The sequence below is a fragment of the Equus asinus genome, chromosome 1, assembly GCF_041296235.1.
Source record: "Equus asinus isolate D_3611 breed Donkey chromosome 1, EquAss-T2T_v2, whole genome shotgun sequence".
In the NCBI taxonomy this organism is placed as follows: domain Eukaryota; kingdom Metazoa; phylum Chordata; class Mammalia; order Perissodactyla; family Equidae; genus Equus; species Equus asinus.
Window position 1 is genome coordinate 140,653,432 of NC_091790.1, and position 19,896 is coordinate 140,673,327.

At 40.8% G+C, this 19,896-nt stretch overlaps 1 protein-coding gene and 1 pseudogene across 3 annotated transcripts in view; both read left to right on the forward strand.

The window, feature by feature from the left end:
* The first annotated feature begins 11,303 nt into the window (after positions 1-11,303).
* LOC106839586 (nascent polypeptide-associated complex subunit alpha pseudogene) lies at positions 11,304-13,738 on the forward strand (annotated as a pseudogene).
* A 2,619-nt stretch (positions 13,739-16,357) lies between these two features.
* The window catches only part of C1GALT1 (core 1 synthase, glycoprotein-N-acetylgalactosamine 3-beta-galactosyltransferase 1), a 33,414-nt gene continuing 29,875 nt past the window's right edge, over positions 16,358-19,896 (forward strand). The window contains exon 1 of one of the 3 annotated variants that reach the window (XM_070508928.1): positions 16,358-16,641. Coding sequence is in view for 1 of the 3 variants with exons in the window: in XM_044766800.2 (XP_044622735.1) it covers positions 16,635-16,641 (7 nt within the window). In the remaining 2 variants the exon portion in view is untranslated. Of the gene's footprint in view, positions 16,642-16,788; positions 17,184-19,896 lie in introns of those variants that run through there. The other 2 variants (XM_044766800.2, XM_044766804.2) reach the window with 2 other exon arrangements.

The window sequence follows — 19,896 nt, forward strand, 5'->3', positions numbered from 1 at the left end:
CATACAAATATATACGTAGGGGAGGAAGACAAATCCTCTACCCTCTCTACGTCCTTCTTTCTGGGCTATGAATTAAACTCACATGAGACAGAATAACAGCAGAAAATCAAACAAAGCTTTATAACATGTATACATGGGAGATACCCAGGAAAATGGGTAAATCAACAAAATGGCCAAGCTGCCAGCTTACATATTTTCTTCAGCTAATGGCAAAGAAGGATGTTGGGGGTGGTGGTTTGGGATTTCAGAGGGTAAGAAGACAACTTACCTGGAGAGGGAAATGCAAATGACTTTTAAACAAGATTTGCTGGGCCAAAAATGGGCTTGTTGGTGCCTTTCTATCACACCTACTTTATGTTACGCTATAGCTATCTTATGGTATTAGCTCCTTCCTGGAACACCTTTTCTACGTTAAATTCTTTTAGGCAGTTTGAGGGAAGGTCAAATGTTCTTCCTGAGTCTTCTGAGCCTTTATTGTCTTCAGCTCAAAATAATCCACATACCAGAGTGGTGCATCTTGGGGCGGCCTGCTCTGAACCCCATCATATACATCTGAACACAAATATACATGCATTTATACATATTATTGTACATAATTTTTACAACAGCTGTATCATGTAAAATTTTATACATGGGTATGTATGTAGTAGGCAGTGCTCAATAAATGCTTGTTCTTTTTGAATAATGTTACAACCTACTTGTAATTTTTTTTTTCTTTAAAGATTAGCCCTAACACTTGTTGCCAATCTTTTTTTTCTTCTTCTCCTCAAAGCCCCCTAGTACATAGTTGTATATGCCAGTTGTGAGTGCCTCTGGTTGTGCTATGTGGGACGCCGCCTCAGCACGGCTTGATGAGTGATGCTAGGTCCATGACCAGGATCCAAAACAGTGAAACCCTAGGCCACTGAAGCGGAGTGCGTGAACTTAGCCACTCAGCCACAGGGCTGGCTCCAATCTACTTGTAATTTGATAACATTTCTCCCCCTTTTATCTCTCCAGCCACACCAAATAGTTCTTATATAGTCTATTGATTTTCTTAACAAAATGAATTAAAACTGATTATGTATTAAGATATTCCTATCTCAAATTGTGTGACATTTCTGAAATGTATTGAGACAACCAGCAGGGTTCTTGACCTAAGATCATAAACTCCTAAAGGGCTCAAGGAGCTTTTGAACCTTCTGAAGCTGTATGAGAATTGAGTATGTTTGTGATTTAGGCATTTTTTGAAGGAGGCAGTTCATTGCTATCACCAGATTTTTAATGGGATTGAGAAACAAACAATAAAAAAGTTGAGAATCATGAGGGTGTTATAAAATCACAGCTGGGACTCACAACAGACTGTATACTTTCGGAAGTCAGACACTATCTATGTAATTTCCTTTTTATAATGCTTAGCACAGAGCCAGGAAAAGGTAAGAGATTAAACTTTTTTTTTAATGAAAGTAATAATGACATTCTTTTCTCTACTAGGAGGGTGGATATAAAAGCAAGAGCTCAAAGACAAAAAGGAAGACATTGAAAGGAGGCAGGTCAAATACTGAAAGCAATGAAAGACCAGGAAGCAAAGAGAAAGGAGAAGAGAAAAACAAACAACCCCCCCACCACACATACACACAAAAAAAGAGAGGAAGAGGAGGAAGCACAGGAGGAAAGAACTAGATTGGAAGAGAAATAGAAATGCAAAACGGAAGAGAGAGAGAAAGAAAGGAAAAGAAACTAGCCTGGTTGTTGGACTGCGGTAGCTTGGTCCTTTCCCGCCTGCACCACCCCCTACCCAAACCCCAATAATCTCTTCAAGGCAAAGGCTCCTTAGAGATTTAGTAGAAAAAGAAGTTTTACAGACTGAATGAAGGTGCATGAAATTCTGCTTAGCTTAATTTGATCATAACGCCTTTGGCAAGTCACTGTTTTACCACCTGAATTGTCTTTATCTGCAACACCTAAATAGTTAACATTAGTAAACTAGAAAAAGTCCCCTGTCTCCATGTGAGCTGTATTCCAAAAATTCATTTTAAGGTGATTCAGTTTGAAGTTAGAATGTATTTTCCTACAGAAAGTGTTAAAACAGTATAACAACAGTTCATAAAAATATATTTAACAGGGCCAGCCCTAGTGGCCTAGTGGTTTAGTGTGCTCTGTTTTGGCAGCCTGGATTTGGTTCCCAGTCACAGACCTACACTGCTCTGTTAGCAACTGTGCTGTGCTGGTGGCCCACATACTAAAAAATAGAGGAAGATGGGCTCACGGTGAGCCTTCCTCAGCAAAATATATGTATACATATATACACACACACATATATATACACACATATATATTATATATACAATTAAGATATAATGGAAGAAATGGGAACCAGTCTTTCAGTCATCAGCTGGGAGCTTGGTAAGCTGGAGCACAGCATCTCGTCTCATTTCCTTTCTCACAGTCTAGGGAGCTTTGTTCTCAGGATGTTGATAAATTAGGGGATGTGTCTGTACTTCAAAGACAAAAGGCAGTAACACCACAAGTGTCCATTGTACATGAGAAGCAAAACTAGTCAAATTTCATGATCTTTATTTCCTCCCTCAACTCTTTCCTGACCCACAAAAGTGTTCTTCTTGTCTCTAGTGCCTCTCCACATTTTATATTGGGTACAAATTCCAGTTTTCTTATAGAACTGGACTTCTGGTTCTTTTGACCTCTGGAAATTTCTTTCTATTCTGTTTCTGTACACCACCTTCACCTTCCATCTAGATTTTTCAGGCTTGAACTATAAAGTGTTACCTCCCTGCTCATCAGCCTCCACCTTCTACCCTCAACCCCTACCCCTGCCATTTTCCCCCATCATCTGTATCCTTGACAAAAGTCTAATGTGTAAGTGGATAGGTAATATTATCTTGATTGACAATGCTCTAATACATATATTAAATGGTTGAAGCAGAGCAGGGAGAGAGACAAAATGCTACCCTGTTTCTTATGAGAAAGATCAGACTCCTCTTCTCAGGCAGGAAGTAGAAAGATGCATGTAACGACAGATATTTAGAAGGGAAGGAAAATAAAGATCTTGTGGGTCTGCTAGCCTAGATCCACTCAGTAAAAGAGAAGGGAAGTCCAGCTCGAAGTAGAGGCAAACTTGACTCTAAATTGGTTCTAAAGGATGGACATATACAAGCAACTCATTCTAGAGACAAAAGATGAAACAGAGGGCACATGTCCACGAACACGTCCAAAGATGTGAAGCAGCTACAGAATTGTATCAGAGAAACGAGTCCCCAGGAACAATATTAACAGATGACAGAGGGAAAGCAGAACTCCTCCCTTCTGTTTGGGCAGAACTGACCTCACATACAAACAAGGCACTAATCAGCAGAAGTAATTAGTATTGAGAGAAAAATAATGAGCCATAATATAAAATCAACTTAAATACAGTTTAGGTATTTGTAAGGCTAGGACAAAATAATGGACATTAACTTCCACTTTTATAATAATTTAATCATTATTGACTATTTTTGTACTGACAGGTATTTTGTACAAACAGCAGTATAATGGATTGAGAGTCTGAATTATTTGCAAGTAGACTATTAGTCGAGAGGAGTCAGAACTAGAGTTGTGTTGACATGCAGCCACCCTCAACAGAGAATTTCCAGAAATAGTTCCTTCTATTTTTGGAGGGTCATCTTAATCCATAGTCTTATGAGGCTTTAAACACTGAAAAAAACCCTTAGAAGTCACTTAGTCCAACTCCTTTACTTTAGAGATAATTACCCCTTGGATGAAAATCACTTGTGCACATTTCAGTATAGAAATCTTTACAGTGAACACCTTTGTTTGCTAACAATATTCGATACTAGGGGACTAAAAATTTGGCAACACACGGAAATACTTGTTGAAAAAATATTTCCTTTTAAAATTTTTGGTCAATCCACTTATTATCATTATTATATTTATTTATAAAATAGCAACCATTTACTGAGTACTTGTAATATGGTAGGCCTTTGTAAATATCCTCTCATTTAACCAACACAATCACTCTAAAAAATTGGGCATGATTATCGCCCTTTTACAGGTGAGGACCATGAGGCTTAGAAAGTAGCTAGTAACAGAGCCAGGATTAGAACACATTTTATCTAATACCTACTATTGTATCAGGTTGTATCACCATGCAAACATTTTAAAAAGGATAAGCAGATAGGAAAACATGAATACTTTCTATACTTTTTCTAGCATGTAACCCTTCAAGTCTCCTTAAAACATGTATACAAGTACAGATCCTATTGAGGTTTACTCTGAGGCAAAGACGGTCATAATGAGGTGATAAAGAGGACCGACATACTAAAAGTATTTCAAAATTTTACCTCTGATTAAATGTAAAAAATCCAAAAGCTTCAGTAATTGTCCAAATTACCATGGAACAGCATGGTGAAATGATTATGGGCTCATTTGTGGGCAGAGAACAAGTCTGATAGGTTGCACTGGGTCTATTTCTCTTCATTTCTCATGTGGAGCATTGATGTTAATGAATGAAGAGCTAACTCTAAGTAGGCAGAAGTCACTCAAAATTATGTCACCTATTGACTGTACACACTTTAAAAGGAACTTGGATTTCAAAGGGCTTAAGAAATAGCTCTTCTCTTGCTTTAGGATTTGTCATAGGCTGGGTTCCCCAGAAAACAGACTCTGAAACAGAGATCAGCATGCATAAAGTTTATTAGGGAGTGCTTTTGAGATCAATGCCTGTAAAAGGGAAGAGAAGAAAGCAGGATAGACAGAGGGAAGTTGAGCTATGACGCAGTCTTAACAAGGGCCTTAGTCAACCACATGGGGAACTCTGATGCTGGAATGGCCCTAGAGCGTATCACAGATTGGTGTTGGGAGGCTGGGTTTTCATACCCTTGTATTGATCACTTATTGGATGTGGGTACCCCTAAAGGAGGCATGACCTTGAGCTGAGTCACCTTCACCTGAGGCAGCTCCCTGAGAGAGCTGGCAGCCGAGGGTTGTCTGCTGGCAGCACTCTCAATAGCTGGGGGAATATATCTTTCAGTCCTGAAGAAGGATCAGAACAATGCATCACAGTGTCCACCTCAGTTTGCCGCCTTTGATCACATACATGTACACTATCATTTGAATTAAGATGTATGGGGCGAATCATCATAAAATGATGCCCCAAACTGGTGATGATTAACCTTGCCTGTCAACTTTTTGGGGCACTTAGGTGTTTCTTTTAGATCTGAGACCCTCAGTAGAAGGACCAAACAGTGTCTGGGAAGTTAGAACTTAAAGAGTCAGGCTGGTGTTTTTCTGTAAGCAGGACAAGAAATCACAATAACCAGTGAGAGAAGACGGCAAGGTAACTGAAAGACAGAAGCCACGTTAGGAAGGAGCTCAGACCAGGTTGTGCCCACCCATCAGTATAAGAGAGTGGTGATCCTTGTACAAGCAGGTCCAGGACTAAATAAACTCTTTTATGAGCCCGATTTAGTCAAAATGCCATAGTTTGCTGACAGTCGATTTAAAAGATTAGCATTAAAAACATGGGTTCAGGAATCTGGTTGGTTTCATTTGCATTTAGCACAACAAGATTTCTATCTGTGTGACCTGGGGCAAGATTATAAAGCTCAATATCCTCATCTATTAAATGGATGTAATAATGGTACATCTCTCACAGGGTTGTTAAGAGTAGGTGATAGTTCAAGTTAAGCGTTGAGCAGGTTGTCTGGCACTTATCAGGTATTCAGTAAGCAAATTTTGGAATTGTTATTGTTGTTATATTTATTATCACATTAAGATAATTGAATATTTTCTGTCAAAGCCACTATTAGCCTAAATTTTGGAGGCAGGAGAATAAGAGAATAGTTCATGTGAGTTGTTAAAATTTTAAAACAACAATCAAGGAGAAAGTTGTACAGAGATTCCTTGGACTATTCTTGCAAGTTTCCTGTAAAGTCTGAAATCATGTCAAAATAATAATCGAAAAGAAAAAAACAAAGCTCTTTGACTTACTTTGCTGGTATTATTTGGGATAGAAGCATGCATCCAGGAGCCTTGACTATTTTTATGCTACTTGGTTTTATGTAATTATAAAACCTTTATAGAGCTTCTTAACTTGTCCTTTAATTTTTGTGAAAACATCGCTCTATTTCAGCCATGCTATGAAAATAAGAAAAAGAGTTTGTGACCATACTTGGATTAGAGAGAAAAGGGGAACACCATATCCCCAGGGTACAGAGGAGATTCAAGCAGGGGAAATTAAAGTGAGAAAGGTTTAAGAAGAGGTTAAAAATGCAGGAAGAAAGAGTCCAGGAAGGCATGTACTGCTGTATTTATTCTCGTTTCCTTCTTGGAGACACTTCTCTCCTGGAGAAAAATAAATGAATATTTATAAGCACCTACTGTGTGCCAGGCACAGTACTAGGTGCTTTCACATGTTATTTACTAACAATAATCCTGTGGAAAAAAAATTATTGCCATTTTAGAATAAGAAAAACTGAGACTCAGAATAATTAAGTTTCCTAAGACCACACAGTAAGTGATGGAGCTAGGGAGAGAGTGTAGCATGGGTTAGGGTCAGAAACAATCGGGTTAAATGTCCATCAGCAGTGACTGGCTACAAAAGTCATGGTATCACTCTTATAATGGAATAATACTCAGCCATAAAAAGGAATGAACTATTGATAAAAACAACTATTGATAAACACAACAACATGGTTTAATTTCAAAGTAATTATGTTGAATGAAAAAAAAGCAGCACACATTGTATGATTCCATTTATATAACTCTAGAACATGCAAACTAATCCATAGTGACAGAAAGCAGACCAGTGGTTGCTTGGACGTGGAGTAGGGTGGGTAGTGGCAAGAGAAAACTTTTGGGGGTGAAAGATATGTTCACTATCTTGATTGTGGTGATGGTTTCATGGGCATATACATATGTCAAAACATCATATTATATAATTTATGTATGTATAGTTATTTCACATCTATTACATCTCAATAAAGCAGTTTTTTAAAAAAACTGGGTTGGAATTCCTGTTATACTACTTACAAGTGCTTAATCTCTGAGACTAGTTTCTTTGTCAGTTAATAGGGTTGATAACACCTCCTCAGATGGTTGGTGCGAGGATTAAAAGAAATCAGTGAGTTAAGTGTGTAGCATAGAGTCTCATATAATAGTTGTAAGCAGCAGAAGTCGTATAAGAAGTCCTAGAGTCTGAGTTCTTCCTTCTTAGAGCTTTCTGCACTTTCATTAATGTTAGTCATTGCTATTCTTATTTATAGCTATAATCCAAACATACCAATCTTACTCCAAAGCCCAAGATCCTTCCACTAAACTGTGACAAATTTTATGATTTGAGTTAAGGGAGATCATCCTCCAATGAGGGGGCAGGTCCAAGTCTTCTGCATCACAGCCATTTTGTCCTAGAGCCCACAGTTTGCCAAAGTTGTGGTTATTGTACTCTTATGCTCCAGAATTTCTATTTAGTTCTTTTCTATTTTTTTCTCTTTATTGATATTCTCATTTTGTTCATACATTCTTTTTCTTTAATTCTTTGACCATGTTTTCCAGTAGTTCTTTGAGCATATTTAAGACAGTTGTTCTAAAATCTTTGTCTAGTAATTCCAATGTCTGGACTTCCTCAGAGATGGTTTCTACCAATTTATTTTGTTCCTTTCAATGAGTCATACTTTCTTGTTTCTTTGTATGCCTTGTAATTTTCTTTTGATAAAAAACTGGACATTTGACTATTAGAACGTGGTAACCAGAAGTCAGATTCTTCTCTTTTTACAGGGTTTGCTATTCTTCGGTTGTTGAAGGCTGCAGCAGTTTATTTAATGTCTTCCCCAAACTATTATTGCAAAGACTGTATTCCCTGTCTGTGTGGTCATTGAAGTCTATTTCTTAGCTTGTGTCCAGCCAACGTTTGGATAGAAATTTCCTTGAATGCTAGGAACCTCCCAGTCTTTGCAAACTGGCCCTGAGCCAAGGCCCTCCTTCAACCTACCAGGCTTGCACTGTGCCAAGGGCTCAGCCCAAGGTGAAAGCCTAGGGTCTTCTCAGGTGTTTTGTGAGCATGTGTCTTTCCCTGGGTATGTACATGACTTTCTAAACTCCTCTGTATACACGGTTGCCTGTGAATGTTCTAATTTCCCAAAGAAATTCTTCCCAGCTTTTGCCTTAGGCAGTCTATTGTATGTTTCAACCATAACCTCTGCCCCAGGTGTCTGAGGGTTAATTTAGTTTGCCGTGTTTTCAAGCTTTTTCATCTGAGTTCTGAGATAGGCAAAACAGAGAACACCTTGCGTCAGTCCTCCAGGTCACCCCCTGTATTAGTCTGCTTGGAATAACATAACAAAATACCACAGCCTGGATCGCTTAGACAACAGAAATGTATTTCTCACAGTTCTGGAGGATAGAAAGTCCAAAATCAAGGTTCCACCCAGTTCGGTTTCTGGTGAAGATTCTTTTCCTGCTTTGCAGACAGCTGCCTTTTCACTGTGTCCTCACATGATGGAGAGAGACAGCTCTGAAGTCTCTTCTTCTTATAAGGGCACTAGCCCTATCAGATGAGGGTCTTACCCTTATGACTTCATTTAACTTTTATCACCTCTTCATAGACTCTGCAGTCACATTGGGGGTTAGGGCTTCAACATATGAATTCTGGAGAACACAATTCAGTCCATAGCACCCCTAGACAGAACAGAATAGACATCACAATAATCTGTGAACAAGGTCAGTTTTGCTCTCTCCAGAACCGGGAACAGTCTCACACTGGGAACACAGGCTGCTGCCACTTTAAGATTGCTACCTCTTTAAGACTGCTGCCTCTTTATGACTACAGCAGCTTTATGACTACTTCTGCTTTAAGACTGCTTTAAGACTTCTGCTTTAAGCCACTTTAAGGCTACTGACATTATAAGACTGTCCCCATGCAGGAAAGGGGGTAGGGGAAAGACAAGTAAAATCACCACAAAATCTTCCTACTGTCTGGAAGTGCCTTTTTCCTGAGTCAGTGCTCACTTGTTGGTGCAAACTTTTAACTGTTCCAGAGTTCTCACAAAACTGGTTCTGACAGGGGCGGACCCTGTGGCCAAGTGGTTAAAGTTCCTGCCTGTTCCTCTTTGGCAGCCCAGGTTTACCAGTTCAGATCCTGAGCTCAGACCTACTCCACTCATCAGCCATGCTGTGGAGGCATCCCACATACAAAATATAGGAGGACTGGCACAGATGTTAGCTCAGAGCTAATCCTCCTCAAGCAAAAGGAGAGGAACATTGGCAAGGGATGTTAGCTCAGGGCAAATCTTCCTCACCAAAAAAAAAAAAAACCTGGTTCTGACAGTTTCTGCTTGTTTTTTAATGTTTCTGAGGGAAAATGAGGGCTTGGAGCTTCCTACTCTGCCATTTTGCTCTCTTTACTCAAAAGACTAAGTTTTGTATGCTTTTCATAAGCCTTAGGCTGTTCCTCAGACCAAAGCTTTCAAAATGCTTTTTACTTCTTATAAATGAAAAGAACTATTTAGATCTCTCTTAAATGAAATGATGAAACACATTTGTAAAGAATGGAAAAGTTATCCATTCAAACTAACTTAAAAGAAAAGTGTAATTTAGTATAAGAATACAGTGCAGGGATTCATGGAACTTAAGAGCAGTCAGGCCATTTGCGGGACAGAGGCCATGGGAAATCCGTGAGAAGCAAAAAAGTGACTCTCTCCCCTTTCTTTCTCTCTCTTTCAGGGAGCATCATAGCTCTGGGCCGTTACTCTTCTCAGATAGTCTGCTTGATTTCTCTCTCTCCCTGCAGAGCAGGTACCCCTTATCTTGGGTTTACATGTTTGGGCTACAAGCTCATGTTTGGCTTACAGCTTCAATGTTCAACACAAAGCAGCTAAGACTTCTCTCCAAATTCCAAATTTCTGGAAGAGAAAATTTGATTGATTCAGATGGCTTCAAGGATCAAACTCTGTCCAATCATCTATGACCAAGAAGGGAGAAAGGTCTCTCATATAAAGATGGCTATGGGAACTCAACCTATAGATGGGAACCAGAGGAAAAGGGATGCTTCTCAATGAATGAGGAAGAGGGTGCTTCTCAATGGATGATGGACAGAAACCCGACAAAATATCTACCACAATCCATTTTTAGATTTAAATACATTTAAATATAACTTAAAGAAGACGAAAAAATGTGCCGCATTAGGCAGCTAAAATTTGTAAGTCAGTTAGCTCTTTAAGTAACAGAGGTAGCATACACATTTATAAATAATTTGCTGCTTAGGGACTTTAAACTAAAGCCAGCTTCACCTATTTCATTCACAACAAATGTTTTCTACTTGTGTTGAACCACCAGGGAGAACAATTAAGGAATATTCTGATTCTTCTTCCAGGGAACTAGAGGAACACAGAGTAATTCCAGGGAGCCCAAGCTTATACGTTGAGAATATTTCTCTAGATGACACAAGTTCCTCAGTGCACACGTGGCAGTCTCTGCTTTCAAACTGATATGTTGTGAGTCATGCTGAGTCCTCTTCCCTTGAGGTTAAAAGCATTTCCTAAACTTTGTTTTTTTCTTTATCTCCTCTTCTGCTCCATTCTCCACCTTTAACCCCTTCATGTGTCAGTCAATTTAGAAAATAACACTAGCCTTTCCAACTGTCTCAAAATCTTGGTAGATTTTGTGAAGATGTAGCTGCAAGGAATAAAAACTATTTGGAAGATGCTCTCTTAGTTTCCACAGGGCAAAATTCTTTATCCCGGCAGGTATTTTCAATATGAGATGAGAAGCTCTGTTGAAAAGCACACTATCGCTGGAAAAGGAAGCTCTGTCCCTTGTTTTCTAGGGTTGTCTTCTTCCTACTCAAGTTAATAAAGTTGGTAGGTAGTAGGAGTCATCTACAACCACAAATAATCTGAAGTCTAGTTAAGCCAGTAGATTCAACTGATTTGGAGTTGCAGCTGAATAGCAGAAAGCAAGAAAGCACAACAATACAACAATACCAGGGAGTTTGGATAATTCATCCACCACATAATTAAGACTGGAATCTTACACTGAGGTTCTATCTTACTCATCCTCATACACTCACCTCTGGAGTTAGCCATACTACCAAACTGTGCACAGTCGATAATTGCATAATCTCTACCTCTGATGCTCCACTGTACAAAGCCTTCCCCTGTGTGCCCAACTCCTCCTTCTGAAAAGGAAAGACATGCATTCTACCAATTATTTCCTTGCTGTTGGGTGTAATTGTGCTCTAAGATAAACTCTTACTCTCAGACCAAATTATTGGTTAAATGAATGTTTATTACTAAGTACATTTAACTATCACTGTTACCATAAAGAGGGGCACACACCCAACCACAATCGTAAATTAATCCATGAAAAGAAAAAGGAGCCAGTCATAATTATGTATTCTTTTCAAAGTGCAATAAATTTTCAGCAGGCTAATAAAATGAGATCTGACATATAATAACCTATCATTCTGCCATATTCTTAAATCTTAACTGCTTACAATGAATGATGCTAATATTTTACAAAGGTACACAGTACAGTCAGTAATAAGTTATCATCTCTGGAAAGAAAAGTCTTCGCGGTGTACTCACCTAAAATATTTAATGCATAATTGCTTAAAAATAAAATAGGATAGACTTCATGAACCTAATGTAATTAAAAGAATGTTAATGCTTTACAATTACATTGTCACACATAATTTCATTGACCACCTTTTGAGGCAGGTTGAGATTATTTTCCCTAATCTATGGATAGGGAAATTGAGATTTAAAGGGTTTAGGTGACTTGCCATGGGCCACTCAGCTAATCAGTGATAAAACTGGGAGCATTATTCAAGTCTCAAAGGTCCCATTGCTCTATTCACTACATGTTTCTTCCAGGATTGTTGATGTTAGGATCTCAGCAAGATTCACAACTGATCTCTCCATGATCATGTCAGAAAACCCTTATATAACACAGGTGTCAGAGATCAAAGATAATACCATCATTGGCTGTTATCCTTTAAAGCGAAAAAGACAGGTTCTGCATTCTTTGCACAAAATGGAAGCCACAGAAACCGTTCCTGCTATAGAGCAAGAGTTGCCACAGACCCAGGCTGAGACAGGGTCCGGAACAGAATCTGACAGTGATGAATCAGTATCCGAGCTTGAGGAGCAGGATTCCACACAAGCAGCCGACCTAGCAGCAGCAGCTGGAAACCATGAACAACCAGTCAGTAAGGCAAAATAAAGCCGGAGTGAAAAGAAGGCACAGAAGGCTATGTCCAAACTGGGTCTTCGACAGGTTACAGGGGTTATTAGAGTCACTATCTAGAAACCGAAGCAAATCTTCTTAGTCATCACAAAACCAGATGTCTACAAGAGTCCAGCTTCAGGTACCTACACAGTTTTGGGAGAAGCCAAGATCGAGGTTTTATCTCAGCAAGCGCAGCTGGCAGCTGCCGAGAAATTCAAAGTTCAAGGTGAAGTGTCTCAAACGTTCAAGAAAACACAGACTCCAGCTGCACAAGAGGAGAGTGAAAAGGAAGAAGCTGATGAAACAGATGTGGAAGTTAAGGATATAGAATTGGTCATGTCACAAGCAAATTTGTCAAGAGCAAAGGCAGTCTGAGCCCTGAAGAACAACAGTAACGATATTGTAAATGCTATTCTGGAATTAACAATGTAACCATCTGAAAACCAGGACCTTTTTTGGTATTTCAAAAGAGTATCTGTAGCTTGGTTTGAAATTTGTACTGTTTTATAATTAATAAAGTTATGGCTTCTTGGATGAAAAAATAAAGTGAAAGGATGTATTCTACTTTATTCAATTGTTTATTTATTCAAACAACAAATAATTAAAAACCTACATATGTGCCAGGCATTGGGCTAGGATCTATTATACTCAGCTGTATTAGTTACCTTTGCTGCATAACAAATAATCCCAAAACGTAAGGACTTATAACAACAAACATTTATTATCTCACAGTTTCTGTGGGCCAGGAATTTGGGAGTGGCTTAGCTCAGTGGTATTGGCTCAGGACCTCTCCTGAGGTACCGTGAAGATGTTGATAAGGCATGCAGTCATGTGAAGGCTTGACTAGGGCTGGAGGATCTGCTTCCAAATTCACTCACATGGCTGTTTTCAGGAGTCCTCAGTTCCTCACTGACTGTTGGCTGGAAGCCTTAATTACTCATAGCATGGGCCTCTCTATAAGTTGCCTCAGTGTCCTTAAAACATGACAACTATCTTTCTCCAGCAGGCAATCCCAGAGAGAGAACAAGAGGAAAACTGGCATATATTTTATAATCTCCCCCAAGAAGTCACACTATGTCATTTCTACATTCTGCTCATGAGAACAAGTCAGTAGGTATAGTCCAAACTCAAGGTGAGGGAACTTAAGCTCCACCTTTTGAAGAAAGAAGTATCAAAGAACTTATGGATATATTTTAAAACTACTACTCCAGTGAATACAATTTAATCTACAGAATTTAATCTAATCATTACAAAATGACTTGTTAATCTAATTGTAAAACTATTGGGGTATTGAAAGGGAAACTAAGTGTACTAAAGTAGAGAGTGGTCTTTTACTGTTGTTATTGCTTGTTTGTTTCCATTTTGTGCCCCCATTTTCATCTCACTCTATTAAAAAATTATACACATAATGCTAAATGATGACTTGTCCTATCTTATTATATCAATTAAGAATTCAATTCAGTGCTTATAAAAGAAAACCCAAACAATAAAACTTTAAATAGGAGGGATTTATTTTTCCTGGCATAACAAATCCAGAAATGGGCAGTCCAGAGCTGGTAAGCTGGCCCTTTAAAGAAATCATGAATGAACCCAGGCACCTCTGGCTTCCTACACTATTCATAGTGTGTGGGGTTTTTGTAATTATGGTTGAAATATGGCTGCTCCTCCTCCAGCTTCCTGTCACTGTTCCAGGTAAGAAAAAGGATGGGTGCAGGTCCAACAACTAAAAGGACATTTCTTTCATGAAGCTTTGAGCCTCTCCTGGCAACATCCACTTTCATTTTATTGGAGGGTCACATGGCCAACGATGGCTTACAGGAGTCTGGGGAAGTGGTAAATATTTTTAACTGGACATACTGTCACCCTGAAAAAAAATCAGAGTTCTATTAGTAAGGAAGAAAGTATATTGGTTGAAACAACTAGCAGTGTCTACCACCCTGATCCAAGGAGCCTTGACACACATTATTCTGCTTCCAGAGTTTCGACACACATTATTGAAACACCACACCAGACAGACAACCATATTGTCCAAGGTTTATCTGTGTTTCAAATGAGAGAATCTGGTTGTTTTGAGTCCCATACATAAAGCATATTCTTTGGAGTAACCACAATTTTCCTTTTTCTAGTGGATAATGTTGAAGAATTGGCTGAGATTAACGTCCCTTCTAGGAATTTGTCCAAGGAGATAATTGCACATTGTGCAAAAGTACGTGCATAAACAAGTTGATCAAAGACTTGTTTATAATATTAAACATTTGGAAAAAACATAAATGTCAATCAATAGAATACTGGTTAGATAAATGATGGTACGTCTACTTAATGGACATTGCAACTTTTTAAAATGATCTTATTCATGATATACTTTTCAGTGAGAAAAGAACTGTGCACATAAGATCCAGTTATGAAATATTGTATTTATATGTCTTTGTGTGGTTTTTTCCTTTATGTCTGGAAGAATGTAATACAAACTTTAAAAAATGGTTATCTGTGGATTATGGGATTTGGACAAATTTTATTGGTATTTGTTTGAATAAGTATGTAACATTTTCATGAAAATAAAAGCTATTTTCAAAAATACCCAAAAGGGCGGGAGTGGCCGATTTGATCTGGTATTGTTCATACCAACATTCCTTCTTGCCAGTAATTTTCTTAGACATGTTGTGGCTGAACTTATCTTTGGAAGGATTCCTTATCTTTGCTCAGTGGAAAAATGTTATTCATGATAAATTCCAATAAAATTAAAATAAAGTAAGGAAGCCTGAGTATTTTCGTTTTGTTTTGCTTTCTGTTTGGAACACTGTCACCTCTGGAAGAGTCTCCTTTCCTTGTTTTACAGTGGCTGTGGAAGGGAAGAGGGTCAGGCCAGGCAATAACTATACACAGGTTGGGGAAGGAAGAAGAGGATGGAGCTAGGGAGGTAAGCGAGAGCAGTCTGGAGGCATGCGCCAGGGAAAGAGTACTAACCTGGACATCAGGATACTTACACTTCTCTTTTAGCATAGGCCTATCAGTTTACCTTTCTGACCTCAGTTTTCTGATCTGAAAAATGAGAGGTTTGGATGAGAATCACTAGATGTGTTTAAATTCTTTTGGAAGATTCTTTTGGATCTATTAATGGCATATCACAGCAAACTACACTAGAACTGAATCTAAACAAATTAAAGGAAAAATAACAACAATAATAACTTGCATACATGGTTTATTTCTCACAGGCATGTTAAGTAAATTGCCAAGGTTACACAGCTAAGAGGCCGATGGACCACGATTACAGCCAAGAGCCCACACTCCTAACAGCTATGCTGAAAAGCACTAAAGAACTGCCTGAGGAGGGCATTTAAAGGAAGCTGGATAGCTTTCCCACCCTCAAGCTAGGCCTTGTGGATAGTGGTTAACGCCAATAAAGTCAAGACCTTACCCCTACCTCCTGATTGATGTGCGGTTGCCTCAACGGCTCGCAGGCTCCTCCCTCTAATCCAGCGATAGCTTTCTGATTCAAAGTCTTGTTAGTCAACTAAAAGGGAATGAGTTTTACCAAGCCCTGAGGAAGCTCTTCCTGCCATTGCCTGACAGCACTGAAGTAATGACAGAACCAAAGATCACGTGTGCATACAGGAGGCTTTGTGGTATCACCAACCGGGTTTTCAGTCTTTCCTGGTTCACACATCTGGTTGCCCAGCACCCGTTCACAGACCTCATCCTGCCGTATTTCCTTTCATTAAGGCCAGAGAGACACTGAGTAAAGACAGTAGAGGGCAGGGAGGAGACCAGGGAGAAAAAAGAACGGAAAGCAGGGTAGAGGCCAAAAGCACGGTTAGAGCCTGCCCTTCAGACAAAGGTCTATAAGGCACCCCCAGCCTCAGCCCCTGCTGCTTCACTGCTTTTAGTCCTTCTCAAGATCCAGAAGTTAACGCAACACCCTGTGGCAGGACACGGAAAGCAGATTCCGGCAAGGAGGAGCCGCAAGTGGGCTGTGAGTATCGCTCCTAGAAGACCAGACTTCCCAGACCCCTTCGCAGAAGGGCGGGGCGTGCGCCCGACGGCCAATCCCCGCGTCCGCACGTCTCCGTAGCCCCGCCCCACCCTGCCCCCTCTCGCTCCGCCCTTCCCTGGGGCTGGTGCGGCGGCGGCGACGTCAGCGCTAGGAGACCCCTGGGTGGCGGCTGCGCCGTCGGCGGGCCGCGGCCTGGACGCGCTGCGGGGAGGGGCGGAGCGAGCGGGCGGGAGCGCGCGCTGGGCCCGCCTCGGCCGCCGCCGGCGCCGCCGCCGCGGCTGCTGCCGGGGAATTATCTGGGCGGCAACGGGCGGCCGGCTAGCGGCTACGAGCCACTTCTGCGGCTGCTAAGAGGAGCGAAGGTCGCCGGTCTCGTGTCGTCCCCCTCTCCGCCCCCAGGAGGGGCGAGAGGGAGCCGCGGCTGATGTCAGGTACGGCCGGCGGAGGCGCCCTCGGGCTGCGGGTCCAAGGTCTCGGTTCCCCCTCTCTCTTCTCTCGTAGTGTGTGTGGTGGGGGGGTTGGGGGGGCGGGAGCGTGGAGGGTGGAACCCAACCCAGGGCGCGGCCAAACAGGTGTCTCGGGGTCGTCGCCGGGGCTGGGACATGCCGGCTCCCGAGGGAGGCGCGGGGCACTTCCTGCTCCCGCAGTCTCGGCGGAGTGCCGCTGGGGCCGCCTGCCTCCCGGGCCGCTATCTTGTTGACCTGTGGTCTCCTCTTCGTCGTGGGTCCTCCCCCTTGCCCTCGCGCGCTGGCCGCGGTCGGACGGCGGCGGTGAGGCGGGCTGCTCCCGGGGTCACGACCGGACCACCGAGCAGTCCTGCCCGCCGGGCCCTCCCCGCTGCCTCCGAGCTGCGGGTCGGGCGGGACCGGCGCTCAGGTGTGGGCATCTTCTGCGGGAGCCGCAGGGCTGCCGCGCCGCGCGAGCGCCTGCCACAAGTGCTGGGGGCTTCCTCGGGGCTGTCTTGGATCATCAGGTTTGTCTGTGGCTGATTCATATTTTAAAATCTCCCTGCCTCTGGCAGAATGAGCAAGCCAGGTGTGTTTGGGGCAGTTGCTGCATGGAGGAGGAGGCAAAGTTTTTTTTCTTCTCTCCCCCCCACCCACCCACCCAAGTGTGATGTGATTAGTAGGTGCTGACAAGTTGACCATAGAGCTCTGACTTTGGGTAAATTGAATGCTCTTAAAAGATGAACGCAGTCTGGGAGAGGGGGGAGGGATTTACTCTGCCCCAGCTCTTATCCTCTCCCCCTGTTATATTTTAGAATAAACAAAAAAGCACCACACACTCTGGAAGAGTTGACTAGATTTATAATCCAGTTCTCTAAATTCGTTAGAGGTACTGTGGTATATCATTTTAACGCTTTTCAGAATGGAAACTATTTTATGCTATGAATTGATTATATTACAAATTTAAAAGTTAGTTATAAAGTTAGAACTTTGATGCATCAGAGTGAATAATTAGGCCAACGTGTAAGGGACAGAAATATATTCATTTACTGAAACTTGGCTGAGAACAGAGAGCTCTGCCTGGGTGCCAGGAAAAAGTGTTGTGCATGATTTAGGGTTTAGCTCTGGTGTAAGTTTAGACGGTGGGAATCTGAGTTTTCAGGAGATATTTCGACAACTTTCCACACCCCTGTCAGATAAGTGTCAAATGAGCCTTATGCACATGATGCTGTGTATTCTAAGTATTGTATATAGTAAACTATACTTATTTTCTGCTAGCCTTGGTATATATTGATGTACAATTTAAGTGAGTATAAAGTTTCAAGTTACCAAACAGTTAACTCTTTTTACCATATGTTAAGTAAAACAGTGATTTAGTAAGGAAAGTATGACTCATTTAAAATTCTTCACAGGAAGAGTATGGTTTTTCAGTACTAGTGGAGAACTATTAAACCTCGCTCTTAAATTTGCCTGGAATTTGTGTTTTTCTGTATCTTTTTATTTAGGATTCAGCATTTGAAAAATATTTTGTGCTTTCTACCCACTTAAGGATAGGTCTGGTTTTTCTTAAATGTGCCTTTTTTGTGGGGTATAGATTATACTAGTCTGCATTTCTGAGTAAATTAATATCCAGAAGTTCTTAGAATTTTATTACAAACATATTTAGGAGTACATGTAATGAATTAATGTTCACCTAGTCACAGAAATACAAAAGCGTATGCCTTAGGCATATACTATTTACTGTTTGTATATTGATTTGTTGCTAAGATAAAAGAATTATACAGCTTATAAACTTTGTAAACTATGGTAATTTAAAATAGAATCTTTGTGTGGTGAAGTCATTGATTGGAATTCTTGCGACAGTGCAGCTATAAACAAACATTAGATGGAAAATGGATAACTTGATGCTGAAATTCAGTTCCAATTCACTTAAAATTTTAAGCTTCCCGGTACAACAAGGTTACTTTAAGATTTGTTGAGGTTTAAGAGGCTAGAGTACAAACTATAGAAAGGTGGAAAGAAAGGATGACAAAATTCTTTTACCCAAGATTCATTCTTTTAAAAGAAAGAAGAAAAAAAACCCATGGAGAATTGTCTCATACAAGAGAATTTAGCATTTTTTCTTAAAATCTAAATGTGTATCTGATGTGAACTTAAATTTTCACTGCAGCTAATTCAAATGTCCAAGGAAAAGTACATACCCAAATCTGTAATGTGTGAAAGTAAGAAGTGTCCTTTGGAGAAAAAAAAATATAAAGATGTTGGTATTTGTGAAACAGGGAAGCCCATAAGAAGATGTATTGTTGGTGCCTTGAAGTTGATTCCAACTCCTAGTGACCCCGTGTACAGCAGCTCAGAACCCTGCTGGGTCTTTTTGCGCCATCCTATCACCTTGGGCACTATATCAGACAATGCTCCCCTGCTATTCATAGAGTTTTCATGGCCAGTTTTTTTGGAAGTGGGTGGTCAGGTCCTTCTTCCTAGTCTGTCTTAGTCTGGAAGCTCCGCTGAAACCTGTCCACCATGGGTGACCCTGCTGATATTTGAAATATTGGTGGCATAGCTTTCAGCATCACAGCAACAGGCAGCTGCCACAGTATGACAACTGACAGATGGGTGTGGTGGGTCCCTGACCAGGAGGTGAATCCGGGCCCAGGAATCTTAACCACTAGACCACCCACCACATAAGAAGGTAGGAGAAACCAAAAGGAAAATCTGAATTAATTGTCTAGAACCTGTCATATGAGCTGCCTTGCACGTTGAAGGGACACATTGAGGGCAAAGAGAGGCAATATTAAATTGGGGAGATTCTGAAACAGGAAATCTGATTCGATTACAATGAAAGCTATATATTAAGACATTTAAACTGGTGGAAGTTGAATAGTAGGAAGAATTTGAAATCATGTACAGCTTGGTGTAGTCATTTTCATTCTTGGTCATTGTATGAGTTTTCTAGGGCTGCCATAACGAGGTAAGCAAACTGGGTGATTTAAAACAACAGAAATTTATCTTCTCACAGTTCTGGAGGCCAGCAGTGTGAAATCAAGATGTTGGCAGGGCCATGCTCTCTAGGTTGTAGGGAGCATCTGTTCCATGCCTTTTGGCTTCTTGTGTCACTGACAACGCTTGGTGTTCCTTGGCTTGCAGCTATATCACTCCAGTCTCTGCCTCTCTTGTCACATGGCAGTCTCCCTGTGTGTCTCTGTCTTCATATAGTGTTCTCTCCTTTTTATAAGGGCA